Genomic DNA, 26,136 nt, shown 5'->3' with positions numbered 1-26,136 from the left:
CATTGCTTCTAAACCATGCTTCTAGTTAGTCTTCATGACTGATGGTTACATTTCCAACATGGCCTATCAAGAAGCCAACTGAAGTAGAGAGCAAAAGTGATAAAGGAGGGGAGCAGGTGGGCTCTGGCTTTTCCCTTTGCAAAGGAGGCCATCTGTGCGATGAGACTTTCATTTACTTATAACTGGTAGAGAAGAATATTTGTGGAGAGTTTTTCTCTTGAAATATGAGCGGTTGAACTCTTTAAGTTCTTTTGTGGCTCCAGGAAGGGGTCCTGTCATTTCCCATATTCCTGCCCACCTCTCATGAATGCACCCACCCAGCCGCCCATCTGACATCTACTGAATGCTCCGCTCACATGAGGTGTGTGGGAGGAGTTGATGAACGAGACACAGTCCTTGCCGGCAAGGATGTGGACCAGTAAACCGGGGATTAGAGTATGAGACTAGCTGGGGCAGAGCCAGGCCCAGGGGAGGCCCAAGGAAAAAGTCTGTCTCATTGGGGAGTCTAAGGACGGCTTCACAACAAAGACTCATGTGGGTGGATCTTGGTAAGGACATAGCTTGCTAAGAAGGGAAGACTCATCTCTTCTCTTTAATTAATTTAACTAATAAGAGCTCTCATCTATCTGTTCATGGGGCCATCTTTTCTCAAACAGGGGATATACCAATAGCTTAGCTTACTTTTCATCTTACTGGAATCCTTCATGATTGTCCTACTCCCATTTTCTTCTTCATCATTAACCCCTAGACCTACCCCCAAAATTAGCAGCAGGTTACCATTCCCTCTCTTGATTCCCCTTTCCCCCCTCAATTCAGGTTTCTGCTCAGCTACCTACTAGCTTTGTTCCAGTCTATGCCTCCACAGCACATTCCCTTGTCAGACCACAAGATACTCTTTACTCCTTCTCTTGCTTTGCCCCTCCTCCCATTTCTTGGTTGGGCTAGGACTCTCCTTGCGGCTGTCACTGAGGCCATGAGTGCATCTTGGTTGCTTTCCACCTGTATGACTTTGGAACAGGAGTTCTTGGATTTAAAGGTTTTGGATTCTCTCATACACTACTGGTAGAAGTATAAATGGGTAAAATGACTGGTGAATAATTGGCTGGTTTCTAGGAAAATAGAAAATGCATATATTTTGACCTAGCACTTCCACTTTCTAAAATCTATCTTCCACAAATACTTACATATTTGCACAAAGGCAACTGTACAAAGATGTTCATGGTAGCATAGATTTGCAGTTGTGGGGGAAAACCCTGAAACAACCTACATACCCATGAACAGGGGAAGGGACAGGTACAGTAAATTATAGTACATACACACTATGTCATACTATACAGTCAATTCAAAACAATGAGGTACATCTGTATATTCAAAAGTTTGGTTTCACTGTTAGTAAGCTGTGTGGTCACAGGCAAAACTACTACATTTCTGTGTCTCAGTTTCCTTATTCATAAAATGAGGATAATAGTAGTACCTCCTCTAGAAGGATGTTGTGTGAAAAGACTGAGTTAGTTTTGAAAAGTACTTTGTAATTACTTAGTAAAAAAAAAGTCCGTATTAGCCATTATTATTACTGACAGAGAGATATCTATAATAGAATAAGTAAAAACAACCTAGATTTTGTAGTCCGACAACACATTCTCTCCAGGTGAATGGACAAATATAAGTGTTTGCAAAGGTCTCCAAACAGTGGCTTTTCCAAAGAGAAAAGGAGACTTACTTTTTTTTGGGGGGGGGAGGGAACTCATTTTTATCTTTTTTTTTTTTAAGATTTTATTTATTTATTCATGAGAGACACACACAGAGAGAGAGGCAGAGACACAGGCAGAGGGAGAAGCAGGCTCCATGCAGGGAGCCCGATGTGGGACTTGATCCCGGGACTCCAGGATCACGCCCTGAGCTGAAGGCAGGTGCTCAACCACTGAGCCACCCAGGTGTCCCTCATTTTTATCTTTATATAGTTCTACATTATTTGGTTTATTTACAGTGAGCTTGTATTATACCTATAAGTTTTTTTTTAAGTGGCTGAAGCTATTAAAAATTGAAAGAGACAAAAAAATGCATGTGGCAGACCACACACACACACACACACACACACACACACACACACACACAGGTGTGGAATATATGCTCTCTCATGATGACTTGCTGTTCAGCGCCCCACAAGAAGTGGGTGTGATTTGGATGTACAGGGCTGGGTGAGGTGGCCAGGGAGGCAGTCCAGGAGGGTGGCGGGGGAAGGAGCTGGGGCTGAAGCTCCAGGAACCTGGATTCTTGCACAAGAGGCTTGTCTGCTGCCCCTGTAACCACTGGCAGATTCAGAAACTACTAGAAGGTGAAGAACTCTGCAGACCAGCAAGCCCAGAGGTAAGCAACTTTTTTGTAGAAGGGCAAACTTAGGAAAAGGCAACCTTTTGTAGAGGAGCAAATTCAAATTTAAACCTTAGTAACAAAGTTCAGTGGCTGCAAATTTTTTTTTTTTGATTGGATGGTGCAAATTAAAATGGGTTTATTAGCAAGTTATCTGGCTAGCTCAAATCACTTTCAGAAAAAAGTATTGACAAAAATGCTTTTTTTTTTTTTGATTGGATGGTGCAAATTAAAATGGGTTTATTAGCAAGTTATCTGGCTAGCTCAAATCACTTTCAGAAAAAAGTGTTGACAAAAATTTAATCTTTATAAAACATTCACCTCTACACTTATTTGAGAAACTTTTTAATCTTTCATTCCTTATATCTGCATAAAGCTTTGGTTCATCAAAAGTGCATTCCTGTTTATATTTTCATTTCATCCTTGAAGAGCTCTCTCTTCTTATCATCATCTGAGACCCCCTAACTCATAAGTGATATGTGACCCTGGGCAAATCTCTCCCTCCCTATCTCATTTTCCTCATCCAGGTAGCTAGTTATGTGGCCAGGGACTACTGCACATGCTGGTCATCCTTAACAGCACTACTTGCAGCAATAATCACTGCTGTCCCTTACAGAGTGTGCAACATATAGGCAGTGTGCTCGAAAAATAACAGGCTCATGGTAAACACAGTTCTGGACCAACTGCAGAATAGACCCAAGGGTCAGAGAGGACTGCCCTTTCAGCTGAACTAAGAATATTCCAGGACTGCCACTGCAATGAAGTTTAGCACTCTTTCTCCCAAAATTTAAATGGGAGAGAAACATCTTTTCATGCTCAGGTACTTTGGGCTCAAGGGGTCTGCAGTATCTTCAAAACTATCCTCTCTCATGAGGATAAAGACATTATGGTAAAGAAGCATCATCCTTGGTTCATGCTCATCTTGATTCTGTGATGAGCTTTTTTTGAACCAATCACTTTCAGGTTCTTATCACAATGGCAAAGGTCAGGAGTAATAAGCTTTGAGCTAAGAATTAAAATGTCTAAATAAATTATCAAACTGAAATCAAGACACAGTCAATCCTTGCATCTTTGTTTTGCTTATGATCCAGGGCATTTTGGTAAAACCAACCGTTTTGTTCAACTATGGTAGAACAAATTCTAATAGAACAAATTCAAACAAAAAATGAGCAAGACCATTTGATGTATTAACATCTTTTGAATAGGTGGGACTTGGAAACGTAAAAAATATACAAGTTCAAAACATCAAGTGGCACATATTTTTGGAAATCAAGCCATATTCATTCCCATAATCTTCTGCCACATGTGCTTTTCTAATTAATTAAAGCTTATTGCCAATGGAACTAAAGCATGTAACAACTTTTTATCCTGTATTGACTGTTTCTGAGTCAAACTCCATAGTTGTCTCTCATGTCTACTTTCCGGAATGAATACAGGGAGGTCTTCCTAAAATAGTTCCATCCATCACCAAGGTTACAGAATACCATGCCCTAACATGCCCTTAAAAATGATCTTGTTTCCTTCATTTGTGGAAATCCATCAACAGTCTAGACTATTGGATCAGCATCCTAATGGTTAGTTCAATTAATTCATGCTCAAAAAGCAAACAGAATGGTATATGAAACATGCAGATCTGATCATGCCACTCCCTTACTTAAACCTTCCAATGGCTTCCAGTGATCTTATCAGGGCTTAGGAGGTCCGGTTTGATCATACTTTGCCAACCAACTGCATCATTCATGATTCTCTAGCCACAAAACAGAAATTGGACAGCACCCTTCCTCTCCCAAGTCTTGGTTCATGTTGTTCCATAAATTCCCACCTAAGCCCCCACATACTTTCCATAGACTTCCTCCCCAGCAAACACCTCTTCATCTTTTCAGCTGAAGTCAAGTCTCTTCACTTTAGCCTCCTAGACATCTCCTTCAAGCACTTATCACAGCTATAATTAAATGACGTTGTATGTGATGTATTTGTTTATTATATGTTCGCTCAGTGCTACCTTAAGATCCTTGAAAGCAGGGATAACCTGTTCTTCATTCATCTCCACAGCTAGTTTTGTGCCTAGCATAGAGCAGAGTTCAGTGAACATTTGTGAATCAATAAATGTTATTCTTGTATTATGATCTTCTAGAACAGAGGTTGGCAAATTTTTTCAGTTTGGGCCAGATGGTAAATATTTTAGGTTTCGTGAGCCACATTTGGAAAGGGCCAGATAATAAATATTTTAGGCTTTCTGGGCCACATGGTCTCTGCTGCAACTACTTAGTGCTGCCCCTGGAGCTTGAAAGCAGTCACAGAAAATGGATGTGCATGTATCCCAATAAAACCTTACTTATGAAAACTGATGGCAGCTGGATTGGCCCAAGGGCTGCCGTATGCTAACTCCTGTTCTTGAGCCTTCATTCTAACATGAAGATCTTCACTCCTTCACTAGTTTCTCCCTTGAAAAATAGTTTCATTTTATTTGAATTAAAATATAAAAAGAAAACACCAACCTCTTCCAGATGTTTGGTCTTCTGCAGAATCTGTTTGTTCAAGGAGATGACTTTTCGACGATGTAGTTGGGAGGTTCCTAATTTTTCTGGACTTTCTTCGGCTGACAGCTCAGACTGCTGTGGGAAACAGGGAGAGTAAGCCCAAAGGATTTAATTAGCCTACCTCAGTGTACATAAGACCGACCCATCCCTGCTCCACCTGGGCAGAGCACTACTCAGCAGCCTGTCACGACTAAGCCAGCGCAGCCATGGGGTCCTATGCAAAACTCATGTCCAGATAAAAGATTCTGACACAATGACTAAGATCCTTACAAACAGAACCTACATTCCTGGCAGACAGAACAGTGTGTGCAGAAGCAGACTAATATATAACTGTAGTTACATTAGTATCATATAGGCAATAGGCACCATCAAAGGATTTTAAATAGAAGAATAACATGGTCATATCAATATTTTTGTAAGACCACTCTGGAGTGATCAAGAATGATGAAATGATTCACTTTCACTGAAGTACTATAAGTATATGATCAAAAAGTTTAACTGTCTGGAGCATTTATAATGAAAAGCAATGGCCTATTGACTTATTTCTCCCCATCTGTGGGTCCATTGCCTTTTAACCATTTCTTATTTCCTCTCTTTGGTGTTCACAGAGGATAGATTTGAGAAGGATGGAAGATGCTGACTGGCCAGTAGGAGATTCCTGAACCGAATGTGAAGAGGGGAGGGAGAAAAAGGGTTGAGCAGGAAGCTGAGATCTGTCAGGACTCAAAGGGAGAGATTTCTGGGTAAATGCAGCAACAGCACTGAGAAACCATGCAAAAGAGGAGGTAGCTTGGTATGGACACTGAATACAAACATCAACCTCAAGACAAATTAAAAGGTCAATCTTATTCTAACAGGAGTCCTTTCAATACTTCTTAGATGATCACAAAAAAGCTTAGATGAGCGCTATTAAACAAATGCCCATTTCCACATTTCCATTTTTTACTGGAAGTAAAAAAATGTTTCAGACTAAGCACTGCCCAAATGCAACACAACTATTTGGATATTCAATTTTCCCTGCCTGTTTTAAAAGTGATCATAAGCTTGAAAGTCTGGAAGATTTGCCCAAGGGGAAAAGAGATGGGAAAGTAGGGAAGAGGAGAAATTGGATGGAATAGTCACCATTTATTTTGGTTAAGGATCTCCCTGAATAATTCAGCAGCACTACTAACAAATGATGAGTTTTTGCGGCTTAATGGTTCCAGAGGTGGGGAACAACCAGCAGGATACGGCTGCATAAAACAGTAAGGAACATCGCTTTCCATCTCCTGGACTGATGGGCCATAAAGGAACTAGAAAAACTAAGCATTTGGTATTGAACATATCTAGCCTTGAAACCTGGGACTTTAGAAAATGTCAACTAACGCACTCCAGCTTATCTGAATCTCTGGGAATTGGAGTTAATTTTTAAAAATACAATTAATTTGGTCATATTAAGATATCCACACCTGTAGTCTAGGGAGGGAGAACTGTTTCTGAAAATGATTTAAGTATAAAAAAGGAGGCATTGGAACGACCACTCCCTCTCAATTTCCAAATCACTTGTCAGAAACAGAATTATAATGAACTAATTATATCTCCTTACTTTTACGATGTCATGAATTATGCTATTAATTTGGCCATTTTGGCCTGCTATATATTTAATAGCTTTTTCTTACAGTTCATCTTCAGATTTGGGTTTTAACATCCAACTCATTCCCGGACACTGATTTTCCAACATGTCTCTGGCATATCCTCAGTGCATTTAACTTAGCTGGTAGAATTACATAAGCCTTCTAGCTCATGATTTATTGACATTTGAAATAGAATTAATTCCCCATTCATTAGAAGTAACCCCAGGTTATGTCCCTGATATCAGGACTATCTTGAATATCCTGACCTCCTCCAACTTGCCGGTGTGGCTCTGGACCAGGCTTAGTTGTGGGCAGGCAGGCTCCAGGGGATCAGTGTCTCGCTAACCCTCCAGACTTCCTCCAGTCTGTCCGGGCAAGCACATACTCCTTCAGTGCTGTTCTGCACCTTTGACCTGGCTTGGATGGCATCTCCAGTTTTCAGCAGGTTTTCCTGCTGATGAACTGCCTTTATGGCCAAGGTCCCAAGATAATGAAAAGTGCATTTGCCACCCAGCTTCTTCACCTACCTGACATACATACAACTTTGTTTTAAAATCAAGACCTCTGACTTCACTTCCAAGAATGCTTCTTGCAGGAAGATCAGTATCTATCTTGATATCTGGAAATAAGGTTTCCAGGCTGGTTGGCTATCTTTCTTTTTTTCTCTCTCTTTACAATCGTTCTATCTAGATTTAATTTTTAGCTACATGGTCCCTCAAGACCCTCACAAGGGCCTTAAAGGTCAAAATCTTTTTCACGATAATACTGTCATTTTTTTCATTCTCATTCTCTCATGATTATACAGTGTTTTCCAGATGTCCTATGTCATGTGATAATATCATTGCTTTGATGTTAATATATAAAGCATTTACCATTGTTCTTTGTAAAATTAATTAATATGCAAGCTATTGAGACCTCAGTAGTTTTTAAGAGTTCTTAAAGGGTCCTGAAACTAAAAATTTTGAGAACCACTACTTTAAAGTGCCTGGCTCACTTGGGAATCATATATTGGTGCCAACCACAGCCTTATTAGCAAGGAGCTCCAGTCAGTGGAGTGGGCCCACCTATCCCTTATATAACACTGAGAGAAGAAAGTTCTTTCTGATTCCACTCTTTTACTAGACAAGCAATTCAGAGAACCATACACAGAGAGAGAAAATACTTACAGTGCACAGAAAGAACCTTGAAGTCACTATACAAACTTACTGTATCTGTTATGATATATGCCCTGAGTAGACATGGGTTTTCAAAATCTTTTCTCTTATTTATAGGTAGCAATTCTCATTGCTAAGTGCAGTCCTTTAAATTTGAATCTGCAAAGCAGTAATGTACATTAATATCAGAACATTAAGTGCCATTTCCATATCTGACATTTCCATAGCCCAATTAAAATAATATGCACATGAACATGCCTATAGTTCATATGGATTTGTAGTTTCCTTTGTTTGCCTCTGAGTCTAGAGATGGTGCTATGCAAAGTGCTTTGTTTAAAAGGAAGTTATTTTTGTGCCGATATAATCGTTTATTCTAGAGCTGAACTGAAGAATCTTAACTAGTCAATGGAAAGCTGATAGCTCTATTTTTCAAACAGATTTTTTGTTAAGCAATCTGGAGATGAATAAAGGCAGAAACAGGTCTTTAGAGCATCTGGCATTCTGGTCACTAAGAGCTACAGTGAGAAGGAAATTAAAGATGACAAAGTTGGATCTGGAAGGACGAGACAAAGTTGGACAGATGGAGAACAGGAGAGGAAACTTTATAGTAAATTCTTGACATAAAAATAATTTAAATCCTTGGGGCATCTTAACTGATTTCTACCTAAAAAGTGCAGTATCTCTCAAGGAATGCCAATCATCTATAAATATTCCATTTGTGTTTACACTGGAGGGAGGGCTAAAGACCCAATCTAATTTTGTTCAACAATTGCAGATTAAGAACGTGCTTTCAAAACCACAGTGTGGATTAAGACGACTTCTAGTGCAGATTCAATGTTTCCTAATAATTGACAGATATTCACAACTTCCACTGTTAGGGGAACCAGATTTAAATGTCATTCAATAATATTAGTCTGGTTCAAAATAGTAAATTCCCAAGAGAAACAAAAAATGATTACTTTAGCTAAAACTATATACTTTTATAATGAAAGAGACCCCAAAGGTTATCCACATATCAACCTTCTTCCTAAAATAGGAATCTCTCCTATATTACCTCTCCCCCCTCCACTAAACTATGGTCTCAAAGCTGTCAGTAAGAAAGATCCCTATCTCATGATATAGTTCTCTGTCCTGAACAGATGGACTTCAGTTTCTGGCACCTTGATGAACCCTTCTTTGAAAGCAAATAAACAGGTAATCTGTTAATTAATTGTGTGCATGAAGGAGGCAGGGGTAGGGGAGAGGAAGAGGGAGAGAGAATCTCAAGTAGACACCCCACTGAGTGCAGAGCATGACATGGGGCTCAATATCACAACCCTGAAATCATGACCTGAGCCGAAATCAAGAGTCAGACACTTAATCGACTGAGTCACCCAAGCATCCCCAAATATTTATTTTTTAAAAAGCAGACACCATTTTCTTCTTCTTCTTCCTCTTCTTCTTTCTTCTTCTTCTTCTTCTTCTTCTTCTTCTTCTTCTTCTTCTTCTTCTTCTTCTTCTTCTCTTCTTTCTTCTTTCTTCTTCTTCTTCTTTTTTTTTTTTTTTTTTTTCTGTTACTGTGTTAGTGCATCAGTCCCTCAGGTTTTAAAAAATTCTGGATATTTTAGAAACCCCACATATTTTGCATTATTCTCTCCAGATGTATAGTGTTCCTTAATTTCTAAATTCATATTCCAGTTTTAAATCTATCTCACCTTTCTTTGCTTACTTCAATTAGCCCTTACTCAGATCCTATTATGTGTGAGGCACAATGGTAGGCAGTGAGGACATAGAAAAAGACACAGACCTTACCTCTGGACCTCTACAGACTAGTCAGGTAAAACTGACTCATTCACAAATAAAGGTGTTATCCTCTACATTCTCTCCAAGCCTAAATTGTGCCACAGAGAGAATTTTGAAAACTCTTCTTATTCCTTCTTCTATCTTCCTTCCCTTTTTCCTCCCTTCAACAAATGTTGATGAAAAGTCTATTATGTTAGACACTGGGGATGTACAATGACCCCAGCCCTCACTGAGAGCAGACATCCTAGTCCTGGGAGACCAGTTCAGGCAAATGAAATAGAGTGTGGTCCACAGTGCTCAGAAGGAGACTACCAGGAGTCGAGCCACATGACATCACAGAAGAGCCCTTCTTATTCTTAGGAAGAAAAGTCACCCTTCCTGGCCACTGGGTGAGTCCCTGCACAATCTTGTAGTCACTTGTCAGCCTTCAGTGAGCATTTATTATGCATTAGGCAACAAAGATACAGAGATGAAAGATGAAATCTTGGCCCTCCAGACATTTACAGATTTAGGGTATGATTTGTCTAATACTTGTGACTGTGTGTGAAGAAATGCATTCCAGAAAGAAGGAGTATAAAAATTCACTCCTGGAAAAAAAACAAAACCCTTTTTCCTATCTGTGGTCATAGCAGGTTCCCAAGAGGGCAACTCCTCCTTTGTCCTGAATTTTTTTCCTAGCTCCACATGCTAATGTGGTAAGAATACTTTTCTGCGGTGAGTCACTGATGGGATTAGAAACACTCATATCTACATGGATTAGCAATCCTGCTGGTTCTACTTCAGGCCTGATTCTTCTAACAAAGTAGTCAGTGTTTCCCAGTTGCTAAGGTTCCCATGATCTCCTAATCTCAGCAAGGTCCCTGGAATGTGGTATCTTTCCTCAGTCCCCCCTTAAATTATTCCTTTCCATTTCACTTCAACTGGGTATATTTTTAAGAAGTCATTTGTTCAGCCTATTTATTATCAGGAGAAGTTCAATTATTAACTTCATATATACAACCACTTTGCTTTGGGCACATACTGACACTTCAAATAACAACACAAACCAAGTAGCAACTGGTATCCATTTGAGATCAGACAGATTTTATTATTCTGTAATTTGTTTTTATGGGTCGACTGACCCCTAACTAGGAGCTCCTGGAGGCAGCCTCTACATCTTCCTCCTGGCTCTGCCCTGCTCCCCACATCTGATGCTGCCTAGGACACAGTGTGAGCTCAACAGGTATTTGTTGCAAGAGGAAATCTCTCCATCTAGAAGCTCAACTCTATCAGTTCTCTGGCAGAAAAGAAGTCAGGCTGAAGACTTAAATATCTCCAAAATGATACCATTTTTTAAAGATCTTATTTATTCATGAGACCAGGGAGAGAGGCAGAGACACAAGCAGAGGGAGAAGCAGGCTCCATGCAGGGAGACCAACATGGGACTTGATCCCAGGTCTCCAGGATCACATCCCAGGCTGAAGGCGACGCTAAACTGCTGAGCCACCCAGGCGCCCTTGATACCAATTTTCTTTATAAATGTTTGAAAAAGCTAACTGGAATAGCCCTAATTGGAAATATAAAACTAGGGTAGAGAAATAACAACACAAAGACTGTTACCACAAGAGGGTATATGACACATTAACAACTGAGTCTTTTGGGTCAATCTCATCCAATCTAGTTAGACAAATTCCCTGAGTGAAAGCTGGCCATTGTGTGTGCCCAGCATCCTTTGATTTATAACAGCTCCTGTGGGGGACCACTATCACTTATTCTTTCTTATTCCAGATGGGATGCCAATCAAGAGGCTGGCCACCGCCTGGCCAGAACAATTGGCCCACAGAGGAATATGTGACCAAGCCATGCCAAACAGAGAGATCATCCTTAGGACTTTACACACAGAAGGGGAGAGGGTGCGAGAAGACTGATAGGCCAGGTGACAACAGAGAGAGAGACAGAGTGAAGCAAGCGCAGAGAGATGACCGACACAAGGCTGTTTAAGTCCCTGGGACTCTCACAATAATGGACCTCCTAGTATGGCAGCTGATAAAAACTCCCTTTTGCTTATCCCATTCTGAGAAGCTTCTATCATTTGCAAACAAAAGGCTCCTACATGGCATACTGTCCAGGTTAGCAAGTGGCAGAACTTAAGAGGTAGCTTTCTTTCTTTGCTGGTTGCATCATAGTGGATATAAATTATCATGGTAGAGAGGGACAAAATCTACTCTCATCACATGTGGTTGTTGTTTCTCTATGTGCATTCTCTAGAGACTTTCTTTCCTTTGTGTTTTGTATGTGCTTCCCTGACCATATACCCTGGCCATTACTTCTTTTTGGCTACACCCAGCTCTAATTACCTGAGCTCCTCCACTCCCCCAACTGCTTCCCACATGGCCCCCCACCCCACCGTGCTACAAAAAGATACAATTTCAAGACAGTCTGTACTTCGGATTAACTGCCAGATAATGGTCCTCAGAATCAAAAAGTTCAGAAGCAATGGTGCCAGAATTTCTTAATTGCTGGAATGGAAAATTTCCAAAAGCTATTAAGAAAAAAAAAATTCCTTCCACAAATAAGTCCTTTGATGGCTGAAATTCATCAAGAAGTTGACAGTCTAAGGAGTTATAGGAGATTATTTTCCAGTGATATGAAAAACAACACATGCACACACCTCAAACAGAAACTTCCATAGCTTCCATAGCTATATGATTGTGTGTGAGTGCCTGGGCCACAGTATTTTCATTTTACTTATTTCTGTAGCTAGTTCCCAACATGACCTGGTTTCTTCTCTCTACCTAGCCCACAGTAGGCAGCTGTATGGTAAAAGAATCTAAAAGGGCTTTGTCGCTGCAAGCCTGGAAGGCAGACACTAAGGATGGCATAGGAGGCCTTCCCTGCTTTGCCCTACAGATACTCTACCTTGCCAAGGAGATAGGTTTCAAAGTCAGACAATCTAGGTATGTAAACCTAGAACTTCTTAGCTACGTGATACTGGACAAGTTATTGAACCACCCTGATCTTTAGTATCTTCATCTGCAAAATGGATATAATATCACATGCTTACATATTGAGCACCAACACTGACTGCCAGGTCCTTGGCAAGCCCCTGAGGTTACAAAGAGAAGTAAAATGTGGTCCATGTACATGTAAACAAGTAGGTTCAACTGTACATGAGTAAGTATAATGATGAAGGAGGCAGAGGATTATAGTAAGGAGGGGACACACGGCTCTGAGAATTAATGAAATAATTCTAGTACAGAGGAGATAGATTCTTTGGATTCCCTAAGACAGAGCTGTGCCTCTAAATTTACAAAATGTTCTAAGATTCTGTCTCAGGGAGATGTTGACCAAGGAATGATTTAGCTGGCTGTCAAGTAATAGTGGCTGAAATGGTACACGGTTGGTTAGTATGTGGGTGGCATTAAGGGAGAGTCCCTTCTTGCCTTTCTAGGGACCTGGCATCTTCCCTGGCTCAGCTTCCTTCCCTTTCTTCTGGCTCAAGCTAGTGGGGGATAGTAGAGCAGAAGTGGGTTTTGGACAGTCAGGCTTTTTAAGTGTTCTGCAAATCACAGTCATAGACTCTCCTTCCCTATGCAAATGCAATGAGCATATTAGACATCAACACCAAAAAGCACAGTGGTGTCTCATCTAGCACATTCTGGGAAGGGCGTTACCCTTCAGGGAAAAACAGGGAGATGGCGCTCCTTGGCCGAGAGCCTACATGAACTCATGAATTATATATCTGGGAGCTTCTTCACATTCCTCTTCCCTGCTGCTTTACAGGAACTATATTCAATTGAGTTACATATCTCAGAGACTTGCTTTGAAACATATGGATTATTTATCATGTTATGCTGTTATAAGAACTTGTGAACTTTACAAATCAAAGAGAAGCCTGCACATGTGTTTTACCACATTTTTATATCCCAATGCTTGTCAACTCTCCAACTTGTACCAGGCAGGCTGTTCAATTCACTCCCCGGTCACAAAATCATTTTCATTCTTTCATCCTTCCAAAACTATCTTGTCCCTTTTCTTCACTAAGCAAAAATCCATCCTGCTCAAAGCCTAATTTGGGTTTCTTTCAAGTTTCTCTGATGGCTTCCCTTTTGGGCATCCCTCAATCCCATCTGCACTTCTAAGGAGTTCATTTATAAAATCCTGAAGGTAAGGGTATGGATTTTGGATAAACTACCAGTGCCTGGGATTAGCCCAATTTATGGCAGTAAGATTAAGTGAAAAACACATACATCATGGTGGACAACCCTACGAAAACACCAACCTCTCTGCCTCCTGGGGTTCAGGCCTTTGTGTAAGCCCCTCCCCTGAATGGGGGTAGGACCTGTGACTTGCTTCTAACCAAGAGAATACAGCAAAGTTATGGGATATATGTGAGTACAGGTACATGGCTACGTTACATAAAACTGTGATGTCTAGCCTATGAGGAGGTGCTAGATGCACTTTGATGAAACGAGTGACAAAGTTGGGGAAGGCTACAAGTCAGCAAGGAATGAGGGCAACTTCCAGCTGGCAGCCAGCAAGAGCTGAGTACTTCAGCCAACAGGAAATGAATGCTGCCAACAAACACATGGGCTTAGAAGTGGATCCTGCCCAGGTGAGCCTCAGAGAAGACAGCAGCCCTGGGTAGCACCTTCACTGTAATCTTGTGAGAGTCCTAGACAAGGAACCCTGCTAAGCTGTGCTCAACTGCTGACCCACAGAGACTGTGAGATAATAAATGTGTGCTGTTTTAAGCTACGACCTTTGTAGTAATACTGCTATGAAGCAATAGATAACTAAATATACAAACAAAGAGAAAAAAGTAAAGCAGTCTCTGGCATTGAGAGCCAACCTGGCATTCTCAGCAAGGCCCTGATATTGCTGGGAGCTGCCCTGCACATACTGGGTTCTGATGTTAAAAAAAGATAATTCCAAAGAATGTCAACATCACACAAGGTCTTGAAGATGAAGGCAAAAACATGACCCCTCTGTAATCATGTCTGAATACAGATAAAACCTAATCATTCTTCAAATTACCAAAATGACCAAACATCCCCCTATACAGGCTAATATGAGTATACAGCTTTAAACTTGATTCATTACCCCATCTTTTATAATTTTTCCTCCTATCTTATAAAATTTATTTAGACACTCATTTATAATAGAATTCCCCTTCCTTAAAACATTCTGTTCACAGAACAAAGCCCTACTTTCTTGGTCCTTCCCTCAAATCACCTAAAACAAGCCCAAATTCTGTAGTAAGTCTTTTTTTAATACCTCCTTACTAAGATGCCGTATGGCTCCTCACTGGTGAGTAGCCTCCCCCACTAGCACCAGCAATAAACCCAAATGTTCAACTATAGTGTTTTCCATGTGGTCTCTGGTGGTAGGCCACTGGCAAAACAAGAGTAAACAATAAAGCAAACAACAACTACAACAAAGTTAAATATAACTTCATCACGGAATTTGCACAAAATTAGGAGTAAAACCAAGAAAATAAGAAAGAGTCCATATACAGTTTAAATTAGATAAAAACCACAAAAATACAATAAGCTATCTCCATGTGAGTATAAAGAAATTATTAATAAATAGTATTAGGGTAGTGGATAGGAGGAGGAAAATTAGCATGGATCCCATTTTAGATTAAATAAAAGTGAATTCCACATAAATTAAAGAATTACACATAATCAGGAAAAGATGAGCTGAAATATAATGGATTATTTTATTGGATCCATGGAAAAATGATAACCCTGTCATCTGCAAACAATAACAAAAAGATACACTGATTTAGGTATAAATTCCTTATTTATAATGAAAAGCAATACAAAAATAATGGCCAAGAAATACTTCGTGAAGAAATATATAAATCTAGAATATAGACTATATTCAAATTTTCAAGAAAAACACCACATATCCAAAAGAAATGAGTACAAGGAATAACAGATAATTTATACAATAGAAAATAGAGCAAACAAAAATATGGAACCATGGTCCATCCTCTCAGGTGCCATTTTATAGCTACTAAAGTAGCAAGTTAGACAAATGAACATTGGAAATGTAGAGCCATGGTGAAGTCCTTTCATCACTGACAGTATTTTATGTTGTTACAACTTATTTGTAAAGCAACAAAGAGTCATAATCCAACATCCAACTCCTAGTAAACCTTTTAGCAGAAACTATCTGCTCAGTTTACAAGAGCATTATCCACAACGGCAAACACAACTTAAAAGTCTAACAATAGAAAAATGTTTGATGAATTGGGCTGTATTAACACATGGATTATCTAGTATTCAAATAACTGCAAAGGCTAGAAGCATGGAAAATGTTCAGAATTTGATGAGACAAAAACGAAAAAAAATGCAGACTATAAAAAAGTAAATGAAAGTGACCATTAGCTGAATAGCTATCATGTGCCAGGCACTGTTGGAGGCATTTAGTCATATTTCACCCCAATGTTTTAAGCAAAGTAATGTTATTATCACTTTATAGAGGGACATACGAGGACAAAGAGGGATTAAGCAAATTGGTCAAGATCATATAGCTGGAAAGTAGAGGAGACAGATATGAATCAAGATATAACTTCATACACTGTCTTTTTAACTATATCACCCTTCCTCTTTCAGACATACTTGATGGCTGCAACTAGGAACAACCATGGATATGTGGGACTAACCCTGGAAGGTAATATGCAAATGAGATGATTGTAACATGGGAATAGGATTAAAGGCAATTTAATTCTAAAAATCATCACGTTTAATGCTTTAAGATATACATATATGATGCAAATAGCACAATCAAGCAGTAAATTCTGGACCTCTAATTCTCCATAAGAAGTTTAATTATATATGTCCTTGGAAAGAGATCCATCCAAAACTACTTCTAATGTCACTCTTTTCTGGCAGAATGGGATGTAGGTAGAGAGCATAGCTGCTGGTACTGGGTATAGATCACTGTAAGAGGGTAAGGAGAGGAAAGTTCAGGGGATAAGAGACCCAGAAGGAAACGTGGACATGCAAAGCTAACTGGGGAGAGAGGTAAACTTGAGGAATCCCAGGCAAGGAGGGGCATACTACCAACAAAGGAGAGTCGGCCTGCTTGTTTTCCCCTTAAAATAATCTGAGCTCCTATCTGCCCAAGGGGGGTGAAGACAAAAGTCAGGGCCCGCACTGTGAGTGCATCTTCTAGTTGTCTTTAAAAAACAAACTGGATTTAGCAATGTTGTAGGGAAATGTAAGGGCAAATATAGACACTCTTGCCATCCATGTGTGTCAGACCTCACAAGAAACTTTCTTGTTGGGGCGCTGAATGAATCATTCTCCTCATCTACATTTTCAAGGCTTTTAAGCTGATTTGTAACTTCAAGAATTACCTAAGTCCTTTTTCCGATCAAATCTCAGAGGACACTTTGACCACTGTCACCTTGCCTGGGTGGCAAACTGAAACAGAGGACACTTTGTTTTTTGTTTTTTTTGACACTTTGGATTTTATGCAAGTTGGACTAGAAAACTTGTACTCAGAAGCACTGACTGGTAGGGGGGGTAGGAGAAACATGAGAATCGCAGTCCTAGACATTCTAAGCCATTTTATTCACTGTGTTACTCAAAAGACCCCTCACTTTGTGGGAGGTGACCACCTGCTGTGTTTACAGTAGGTCATAACTCTCAGTTCCAGGAGATATCCCTTCCCCAAGTACATCATCTGTGCAAAATCACTTCAGAAGAATATTGCACGGAGGGTCGGAGCAGAACTAATTTGTCGTCAAGGCTTCAGAGACAGGGAAAGCAAAGCTAGATGCTTCAACAGACATCAACGTTTTAGGGGATGGACTGAGTATGGCCAGGAAAGGAAGGATGTGAAACAATGCCCTGTAAATCTGATTTTACTGATACTACATCTCAGCTGGACCAGAATCAGTTATGTGCAAAATGATTAATCACTGTCTCCCTGAAATAGTCAAGGTCCTGCTGCCCATTCTTAGAATAGAAAAAAATCTAACACTGAAATATGACTTTTAGGCTTTAGTTCATTCTATACCCTTTTAATAAAGTGGGACAAAAAATTTTGCCTTGGGCTTGGCTGAGTTATGGGGTTTGTCTCCTAAGTGCAAAGCTTATTCCTCGACCCAATCACTGAAGTGAGCCCGAGTTATAAGAAGCTTGGTAGAGAAGGAAAAATGCCTGTGCTATACCTCAGACATCGATTTATCAGATGCGATAATCGCTCTGAGAGACAGGTTTTCTTTTTATATGTATAGAAAAATAGGCACTGTAGAAGAAAATTAACCAAGCTAACGGGCAAATGCTGACGGCTTTGCATGGCATGCATGGTTTCAGTGACAAATGTCATTGGTGAATTACAACTTAACTCCTTCAATGCTTCGAGAGGGTGTAGGGACACAGAACAAATCCCTAGGGCATGACCTGAGGCAAAAGCTCCCGCTGGGCCCCCATGTACCTTCTCTGCATACTCGGACACAATCTGCTTGATCTCAGCAGAGCAGAGTCCCACGATCTGGCCCACGGAGCTGGCGGTGAGGCGGCTCTGCAATCACAGGGAGAGGGGGTTCTTAAGGCCATGCCTTGTCTTTCACAGAACTGGAAAATCTGAATGCTCGAAGTAGTATAGCAAAAACAACAGTCTTGGGAGGGAAAGACTCTAGCTTTTGTTTAGGGTATTCAACGGCAAGGAAAGTGGAAAACAAGCCTTGGGACAAATGTTAAGCCACCTCTCTACCTCCTGAGTCATTCGGATCATTGTGCCAGATTCTTCCTGGTCCCTGGATACCCCTGGGAAGTCATTCTTTACTCCAAATACCCCATCTCAGGGTCTCTTCCTGAGGGTCACTACAGAGCCTACAGGGAACCTAACGGCTGAGGACTCAGGAAAAAGAAGTACAAATGGGAGAGGAGTGGGAATCTTAGAACTTTCCAAATACCTCTTTACTGCCACCAGCCTTTCCTGCCCTAAAAAGGAGGGATCCTTTCAAAGCCCTTGGTTAATAAACCTCTTGGACAGGCCTTGAGCTTTGGAAAGACCAATGATAAATGCAGTATTCTACTTCCTACCTAGATAGCGTGGGAGGGAAACAGAAGGCAAGGGCTCGTCTGGCAAGGGTGGTTATAGGAGAGGCAGGGCTGGCAAGGCTCCTCTACAGAGGCCCTTGTGATGCTGTCCCAACAGGGACATCCCTCTCTCACATATGGACAGCAACACTACGCATTAGTAAAACAGTGTCCTAAGAGAAAAACCCCAAGGAAACAGGAAATACTGAGTGCTAAAAAGAGAGGGCTCTGAAGAAGGTAGTCCTTCTGGGGGTTAGCCCCCCACTGAGCAGCTCAGGGAGGTTCCACATCCCCACCTCCACACATACACACCCCAACACAGTCCCCCTTACCTCTTCATTCACCATGGCGGTCATCTTGGTCATCAGTGACTGAATACGCTGCTGGAAGAGGAACGGGGAGAGGTAACAGTGAGTGGACCCCAGTTCTAAGGCTTCCGTGATATCTCTACATAAGACCTTTGCGGTGCAATCCAAGGGTTGTTTACTTGCTCTTTCATCATGAGCCTCATGGGGTGGGTGGTGGTGGGAAGGTGAGAAAAGTAAACTGAAAGGGAATGAGAGGCCAGCTAACAGCAGTTGGGGGTGGAAGGCAGCTGGCCATTTTGCAAAGCTGGCGATGAAAGGGCAATCCTCCCCAGATGACAGAAACAGAAGCCTCAGGGGACCTATGTGGGTTACACACCTCTTCAGCAGCTTGAAGCTCATCCTCCTCATGGGCATCAGCTTTTTCCGAAGCTGAGAGTCCTGTGGGAAGTGCTGTCTTCTTGTCCTCGGCCTGGAAAGGAAGATGCAAAAATAGCTGGGCACTGGAGAAGAAGACTCTAGAGAAAGGACAATGCAAAGGGGCACGAATCTGTGAAATGCAATACACAAACTGGGAGAGGTGAACCGGTTCCCTGACAAAGAGTGGGAAATCCAGAGACCTGAGCTTCCATTCCAACCACAGATGGAGCAGGTTGAGCTCCAGGCCTTACCCCATGTCTAGCTCCATTCCTACTCTGCTTGCTGATTAAATTCCTATCAGGTCACACACATTTGCCAGACTTGCCCTTTGAGGGGCTCCTCTCTGCTTTAATGCCTTCAAGAGCAAATCACTTTCTGACAGAGTGTTTTTTTTCTTCAAACTGCCAGTTGAGACCCATGGGTGGGACATCAGTAAAAAGTGTTTACCTGCAAGTACTTTAGCAGGTATGACCAGCATCTATAGAAATTAAACAAGAAGAACAGGACACATCAGAGCACATTACATGTAGTAAAGGATTAAGTACTGCTTTGTGAAACTTTTATTTTGGAGGTGTCTCTCTGTGTGTGTACTAAATCATGACGAAAAACAGAATTCTTCCTGCCAAGAGTGGTCAACATAGTTTAAAAACCACTGGCCTGAAGGATAAAAATCTGAACTGTTTCACCTGGTGATCAAGCTTTATACTCTGGACCCAGCCAGCATCCACTACCATACCACACCACACTCAAGACACCTAGATTAAATAAATGCTGTTCCTCAAACATGCACTGGAAGTCTAATGTGCCTGGTGTTAATTCCAGCTCTGTCTGCCACCAGCTGGTTGATGTCAGGCTTACTTTCTCTGGATATCAGGGTTTTCTTGGGTTGAAAAAGAGAACTGGTGGTCTCAGATACCCTTCGCAGACCATCTCAACTCTAGGATGCTTTTCTAAAACACGCCTATAATTGATCCCAGGGAACACTGTAAGTGCCTAACTGCTGGGTGTACAGGTAACCTCTGCTTTGGAAAGTTTCTGTTAGGTGACATTGTTTCACAGAAGATCTAGATTTGTACCTGTTGCTGTTGACCAAAAGAAACTTAAAAAGGATTTTCACTTTTACAAAAAAGGGTGAAAGCGAAAACAGTTTTCAGTGTGTGTTTAGCTGGGAGCCATTATAGAAGGAGCATGGCCCCTGGCAGTGACAGTGGGCTGCTGCGCCTCTTTCCCAGGAACGACACTCAGCATCTCAGCATCAAGCTGCCAAAGCTTAGAACTGTATCTGTGCATCTGTGCGTTACTACAATTTGTGTGTCTGTTAGCAAGGTATAGACAGAAAAGCCTAAGAGTGTCTAGGCTTTTTTGGGTCTAGGAAAGCTCAAAAATTTTTTCATATAAATTCATGGCAACTGCTTCTTTGCTTTACATTATTTTAACTTATAAAAGGCATCAGAAGTACACTCTACTTTGGGATAGTGGAAGAAACCTGTATCCATGGGGGATAAGACAAGCCCAAAGTGAATACTATTTGATGGGCATCGCATGACTTTTCCAATCATAGCTAATGCACCCAATACCCATATGTACAGACATTCTTTTCAGACTAAATTATGTATCAAACTGAATGTACACATAAAATTCTTATTATGTATTAGATGCTACCTGACATACTCAAATCCAGAGAACACTTTGCTTTGGGGGAAATGGCCATTTAGTTAAGAATAAAAATATGACTGTGGAAAAATTAAGTAATAAGAAAACCAAAAAAGAAGTTATCATAATCACTAGATGACTGATTGCTAATGAACTGCTACTATCAATGTTAAAATAGCTAATGCTATTAGTTATCTCTTGTGTGATGGGTCATTCCTAGTCCTTTACATCTCAGTCTTCATAACAACACTGTGAGGCAGTACAATTACTGCCTTTATCTTACAGATGTTGTGGACTAAGGCATGACGATTAAGTCCATGGTCTGAAGTCACAGAGTGAGGGGATTTGAAACCAGCCAGTCTGGCCTCAGAATACACGCTCCTAGTCACTATCTGTGCCCTCTACTGACTGAGACAATAACTACCCCATAAAGCAGAGGGAGGCTGGGAGCCACAGCAGTCTTCCAGGAAGGACTGAAGGATGGTGGTTCTGGACAGAGGAAGGGGGTAGGGCAGGAGGGAGCAAAGGGAGTAAGTGTCCCACACAAGAGACTCTAGGCATCTCATGGGGAGTGAAGAAAAAAAAAGGTACCCACAGATCTCAAACTATAGGACTCTACTTTTTAAGAGGCCACTGACAACTTTAGTTAGCATTTTATTATTTAAAAGCACAGGCTTTGATGGTACACAGACCTGGGTTCAGATCCTTATTGTGACACTTTAGGGGCTTGTGTGGTCTTGGACAAATCCTGGAGCCTCTCTGAGCCTTACAGCTTTCTGACCTTAGATTTTCTGAAAAAAGGTAGTAAGTATTTTCCTCATAGAGTTATTCAGGGAAGTAAGTGAAAAAAATACATGCAGAGTCCTGAACAAAGCGCCTGAGACACAGCAAGGATTTGGGATGATACAATGCACATGACTGCCCTACAGCTGACAATTAAGGATCATTAAGAAATATATAAAATAAGTAAAATTTGAGACTGCTCTGTAAAGTCAGAAACCCCATCTTGACTTACCTGATTTTTCCATACTAGGTTATCTTAGGGCAGGCTTGCAATATATGGCTGTGCTCTGCATCACTGCCAGCACCTTGCTCATACCTGTCTAAGGTGTCTCTCTCATGGTGTGGGGGGAGGTGCTGAGGGCCCTGAAGTTCATCTTCATACCTCTGGGGTTAGGAGAGCCTGTGGGACTGCCCCCGGAGCCATGACTTCCAATTACCCTTCACTTCCAGCCTTTCCTTGAGCCTGCTGCTTCAGCTCCCTGGCCCACAAAGGTGGCAGGCTGCAGATTTGAGGCGGGAGATGCAGTTGCCCAAAACAGCTGCCACATCCCCACTGCCCCGGGGTTGCCCAGGGACTGGAGCCTGGGGTGCCACAGTGCTGCCACCCTACTCTTGCTAACGCAGGTGGCCGGCCAGCTAGTCAGGGTTGGACAGAGGCAAAGGGGAAGGGCACTTCCATCTCTCAATGTTCTCTCCCATTATCTAGGCTTTTCTTACCTTCTCTGTTTTGTTCTGGCGGCTAAATCCATATCTCCTGCAGGCCACAAAAAAGGGGAGTTCGATTACTATTCAAAAGTCACACAAATTTGGTCAAACTATTTTGGTTGGATTTTTATATGAGAAGTGCCGAAGAAAATTTAGGCCATATGGTAACTGGAGAAAATGTTTTAAGTGCCTGAACCACAAACATATTCCACTGTTTTTCAATAAAGGGCCAGCCATTCTATTTGCCATATGAATACTACAAATGGGAACTCTCAGAGGGTACAGAGTGCAATATTCTCTTTAAGTGCAACCATTACTCTTGGAATCAGGAGCTGCATTTCAGATCTAAAGTTTAGGCTAAAAGCCTTAAAACTTTCTGTATAAACAAATGTGAATGTGTTTGTTTGGGCTCAGGATGCTCTCTAATGTCTATGTTCAGAATCTGGAGTCTGGCCCATTTTTCATTCTCAAACACAGCCCAAGCACAATGCCAACAATGTTATGTTGTTCACTTCAGGCAACTTTAAACTTGATGAAACTCACAAATGCACTTTAATTTAAATTAGTTTTAGATTCTCTCTTTTTTTTTTTAAAAAGCAAGTATAACAATGCAAAAACCATTCAACCTAAAACAAAAAGCATTATGCAAAGCACCCTAGCTCACTTACCTTCAAATAGTTCATAAAGAGTTAAAGTTACATGCAGCCATTTAAGAAAAGCAAATTAAAGACTCCTCCTCACCCCTCACTCATGCCATGCCTCACTAGCTGGGTCAGTGCACTGGCCTCTGGCCTCAAAGCACTCTCACCCCTTGTTTCACTCCCTATCCAGCTTTCTAGTGACCTCGTCTGCAAGAGTCCATGGCAGTCTTCTTCCCTCCCGGGCACCTTCATTAGGGTTTCCCTTCTATGGCTCTGCCTAGCAACTCTTTAGCCTCACTTCCTCACCTGACATGCGCTTATACATCCACTGCCTGACAGACAGCTTTGCCTACACCGTGCTATTCTCCTACTTTCCTATTCGTGCCCCACACCTCAGCTCTCAAGCCACCTCCTCTCCAAAAGCATCACCTATGCATGACACTCTGCCCTGGCCCATCCATCTTGTAACTGCTCATGTTCCCGCCAGACGGCAATCACATCCAACTGTCTTTGGGCATGTCTGCATCCTTTTACCAGAGGGCATGGGAGCCACTTTTACAGTTTGTATTTCCAGTGTATGCTGAACAAATAAACTAAACATAAGTGGAAGAACATGAAGAAATCAACAAGCCAGAACATGACCCGACATTGCAGTAGGCTGTCATATAACTGGAGAGACAACAGAGTGATAGCTGGGCACAGTGTGCCCACTCATTAAGCATCAATGTACAGGCACAAAGTGCAGCAGACTGGAGTTAAATTCACAGTGTCCACACACATTTTCTAAAGGACCTTATGGTGGATTCTATGCATTGGTTTCACAATGTCTATTGCATCTTTCTATACTGCAGAGGCTGGAAAACAAAAGACTTGACTTTCTTTTTTTGGGAGGGGAAGTGGGGAGGGCAGAGGGAGAAGGAGAGAGACAACCTCAAGCAGGCTCCACACTGAGCAGGGTGTGATATCACAATGCTGGAATCATGACCTGAGCCAAAATCAAGAGTTGGATGTTTGACCAACTGTGCCATCCAGGTGCCCACAAAGACTCTATTTGCTATATAGTCCCTTGTACCAAGGGTTTGGAATACTACATAGGTTCCACCAATCAGGTATGCTTCTAGGCATTCTGAATGTGCAGCAGCTGGATGAGGAGAGAGGGAGGGCATCAAGGGTGTGCTGTGCTGCTGCCAATCACAGAGGTAACCTGGTTCTGGGATCAGCAGCTGTGGTAGTGGCATCCTGATTTTGGCCGAGGTGGCACGGTTACTTTGTCAGCAGCCATGGCACTGGCTTCCCAACCCCACAAGGCTGATACCTAGCTTCTCCATGGTGGAGGCAGAAGCAGCATCCCTGGAGGCCCGGTTCTGATGTGTTACTTGGGAAGTGACCCTGGCTCAGCCTGGATCCCATCTCTCAAATGTTCCTAAGGATCCATGCAGTCAACTCCTTCTGCTGAACCTAGCCAGAGGGTTGTGTTCTCATCTGGCAAACCTTGACCAACAGAGGGTCTCAGCACAGTTCCCCACTCCTGGAAGTAACCTTGCACCTTGAGTGTTCCTTCATTTTCCAGACATTTAGTCTATGGAGACCATTAGGGCAGACAACATATCCTTAGGCAGAAGACATACCTCCATTTAAGGACCCAGAACTTTACACGCATTTTCCAAATAAAGCAGTAAACAACTAAATGTGAGTGACTCAGTGCCTAGGTCCCTTCTACTCCTTCGTAAAGACAGAGGTTACAGGAAGACCCAGACCCTTCTGATCACCCAAAGGCCCAAGTTAGGCACCAGTGCACTTATTCCACCAGGTACAATAATTACGTGTAATCCCATAAATCTGTTGAGCTCCTGGAGGGGGTGCTTCACTCATTTTTTAAACTGAGATATGATTCATATCACATAAAATTTACCACTTGAAACCATATATTTCAGTGGTTTGTAGTTGATTTACTATCTGTGCAAACATCACCATTATCTAATTCTAGAATAGTTCTATCACTCCAGAAAGAAACTCCATACCTACCAGCAGTTAGTCCCAATTCCCCGTCTCCAGCCCTTGGCTACTACTAATCCATTTTCTGCCTTGACCGATTTGCCTACTCTGAGCATATCATAGAAACAGAATCTTAGGTGGCCTTCTGTGACTGGTTTCTTCACTTAGCATGTTTCCAAAGTTCATCCGTATTGTAACATGGATTAGGATTTCATTCCTTTTTATAACTAAAAAGGACTTAATGACTTATCCCCCCACATGGATAAACCACACTCTTGTTGACATCTGGGTTGAACATCTGGGCTGTTTCCACTTTTTAGATGTGAACAGTGTTATCAATGTTCACAGACAGCTCCATTTGCTTTTATATCCCCAGGACTAGGACAGTGCCTGGCACCTAGTAGGTACTCAATAAATGTATGCTGTATGAGTAGAGTCCAGCTGATTTTTCTAAAGGCCTCCTTCTTCATGTCACATGGTGACAATGCTTCCATGACAAAGAGCTGTCCTCGGCTGCCTATTAATGCCTGCCTCATTATGTTCACTGGTCAAGATGTCTCTGGGAGACTTCCATGTTGTTTGAGCTTCACAGGAGAACATGGTATTCCTTTATGGCCTATCATCCCTCACAAAGAACAAGGGATGGTTCAACTTATTTCTACTACAAAGCATTTACTTCTGTTTTATCTTTTGTAGGTATGCTGCTCTATCCTCCTACCTCCCTATCCTCTTGCCCTGTCTGCCTTGCCCCTTCCTCACAAGTGCCAGCCTGATCTGTGCTGTCAGATACTTTAATTTGTTTCTACCTTTCCCTTTGTTAGCTCTGACCCACCAGTCCTGCTGATGTCCTACACTGTCAGCACCAACAGAACTCTGGCCTCTTACCACCCACTTTACCTCCTCATATCCTACACCTCAACACTTGATCTTTAACATCAAGGATATGCATCTCCTGGAACAGCATAGTCTGGAAAAAAATATATAATGAGAGCCAAATATATAACTTTAAATTGGCAGGTTCACATTCTCCAGTTACTCCAAATCAAGTTAAACTTTTTCTAATCACTAAATCAAGCACAAATCTTTAAATTTAAATGTAACTTAGTTAAAATTAAAATTCTGTTCTTGAGGCAC

The 26,136-nt window shown here is 41.6% G+C and overlaps 1 protein-coding gene across 12 annotated transcripts in view; it reads right to left on the bottom strand.

The window, feature by feature from the left end:
• Positions 1 to 26,136, bottom strand: part of CCDC93 (coiled-coil domain containing 93) — a 95,430-nt gene that overhangs the window by 34,127 nt on the left and 35,167 nt on the right. For 7 of the 12 annotated variants that reach the window (XR_007403804.1, XR_007403807.1, XR_003128812.3 and 4 more), the window contains 5 exons: positions 22,379 to 22,415; positions 19,185 to 19,277; positions 18,833 to 18,883; positions 17,893 to 17,979; positions 4,869 to 4,985 (listed from right to left, as the gene is read on the bottom strand). Coding sequence is in view for 4 of the 12 variants with exons in the window: in XM_049097155.1 (XP_048953112.1) it covers positions 4,869 to 4,985; positions 17,893 to 17,979; positions 18,833 to 18,883; positions 19,185 to 19,277; positions 22,379 to 22,415 (385 nt within the window). In the remaining 8 variants the exon portion in view is untranslated. The remainder of the gene's footprint in view (positions 1 to 4,868; positions 4,986 to 17,892; positions 17,980 to 18,832; positions 18,884 to 19,184; positions 19,278 to 22,378; positions 22,416 to 26,136) is intronic. The other 5 variants (XR_007403806.1, XR_007403808.1, XR_004806961.2 and 2 more) reach the window with 2 other exon arrangements.

The sequence above is a fragment of the Canis lupus genome, chromosome 19, assembly GCF_003254725.2.
Source record: "Canis lupus dingo isolate Sandy chromosome 19, ASM325472v2, whole genome shotgun sequence".
Taxonomy (NCBI): Eukaryota; Metazoa; Chordata; class Mammalia; order Carnivora; family Canidae; genus Canis; species Canis lupus.
Note: the sequence above shows the minus strand (reverse complement) of the source record. Positions and strands in the feature narration are given on the sequence as shown.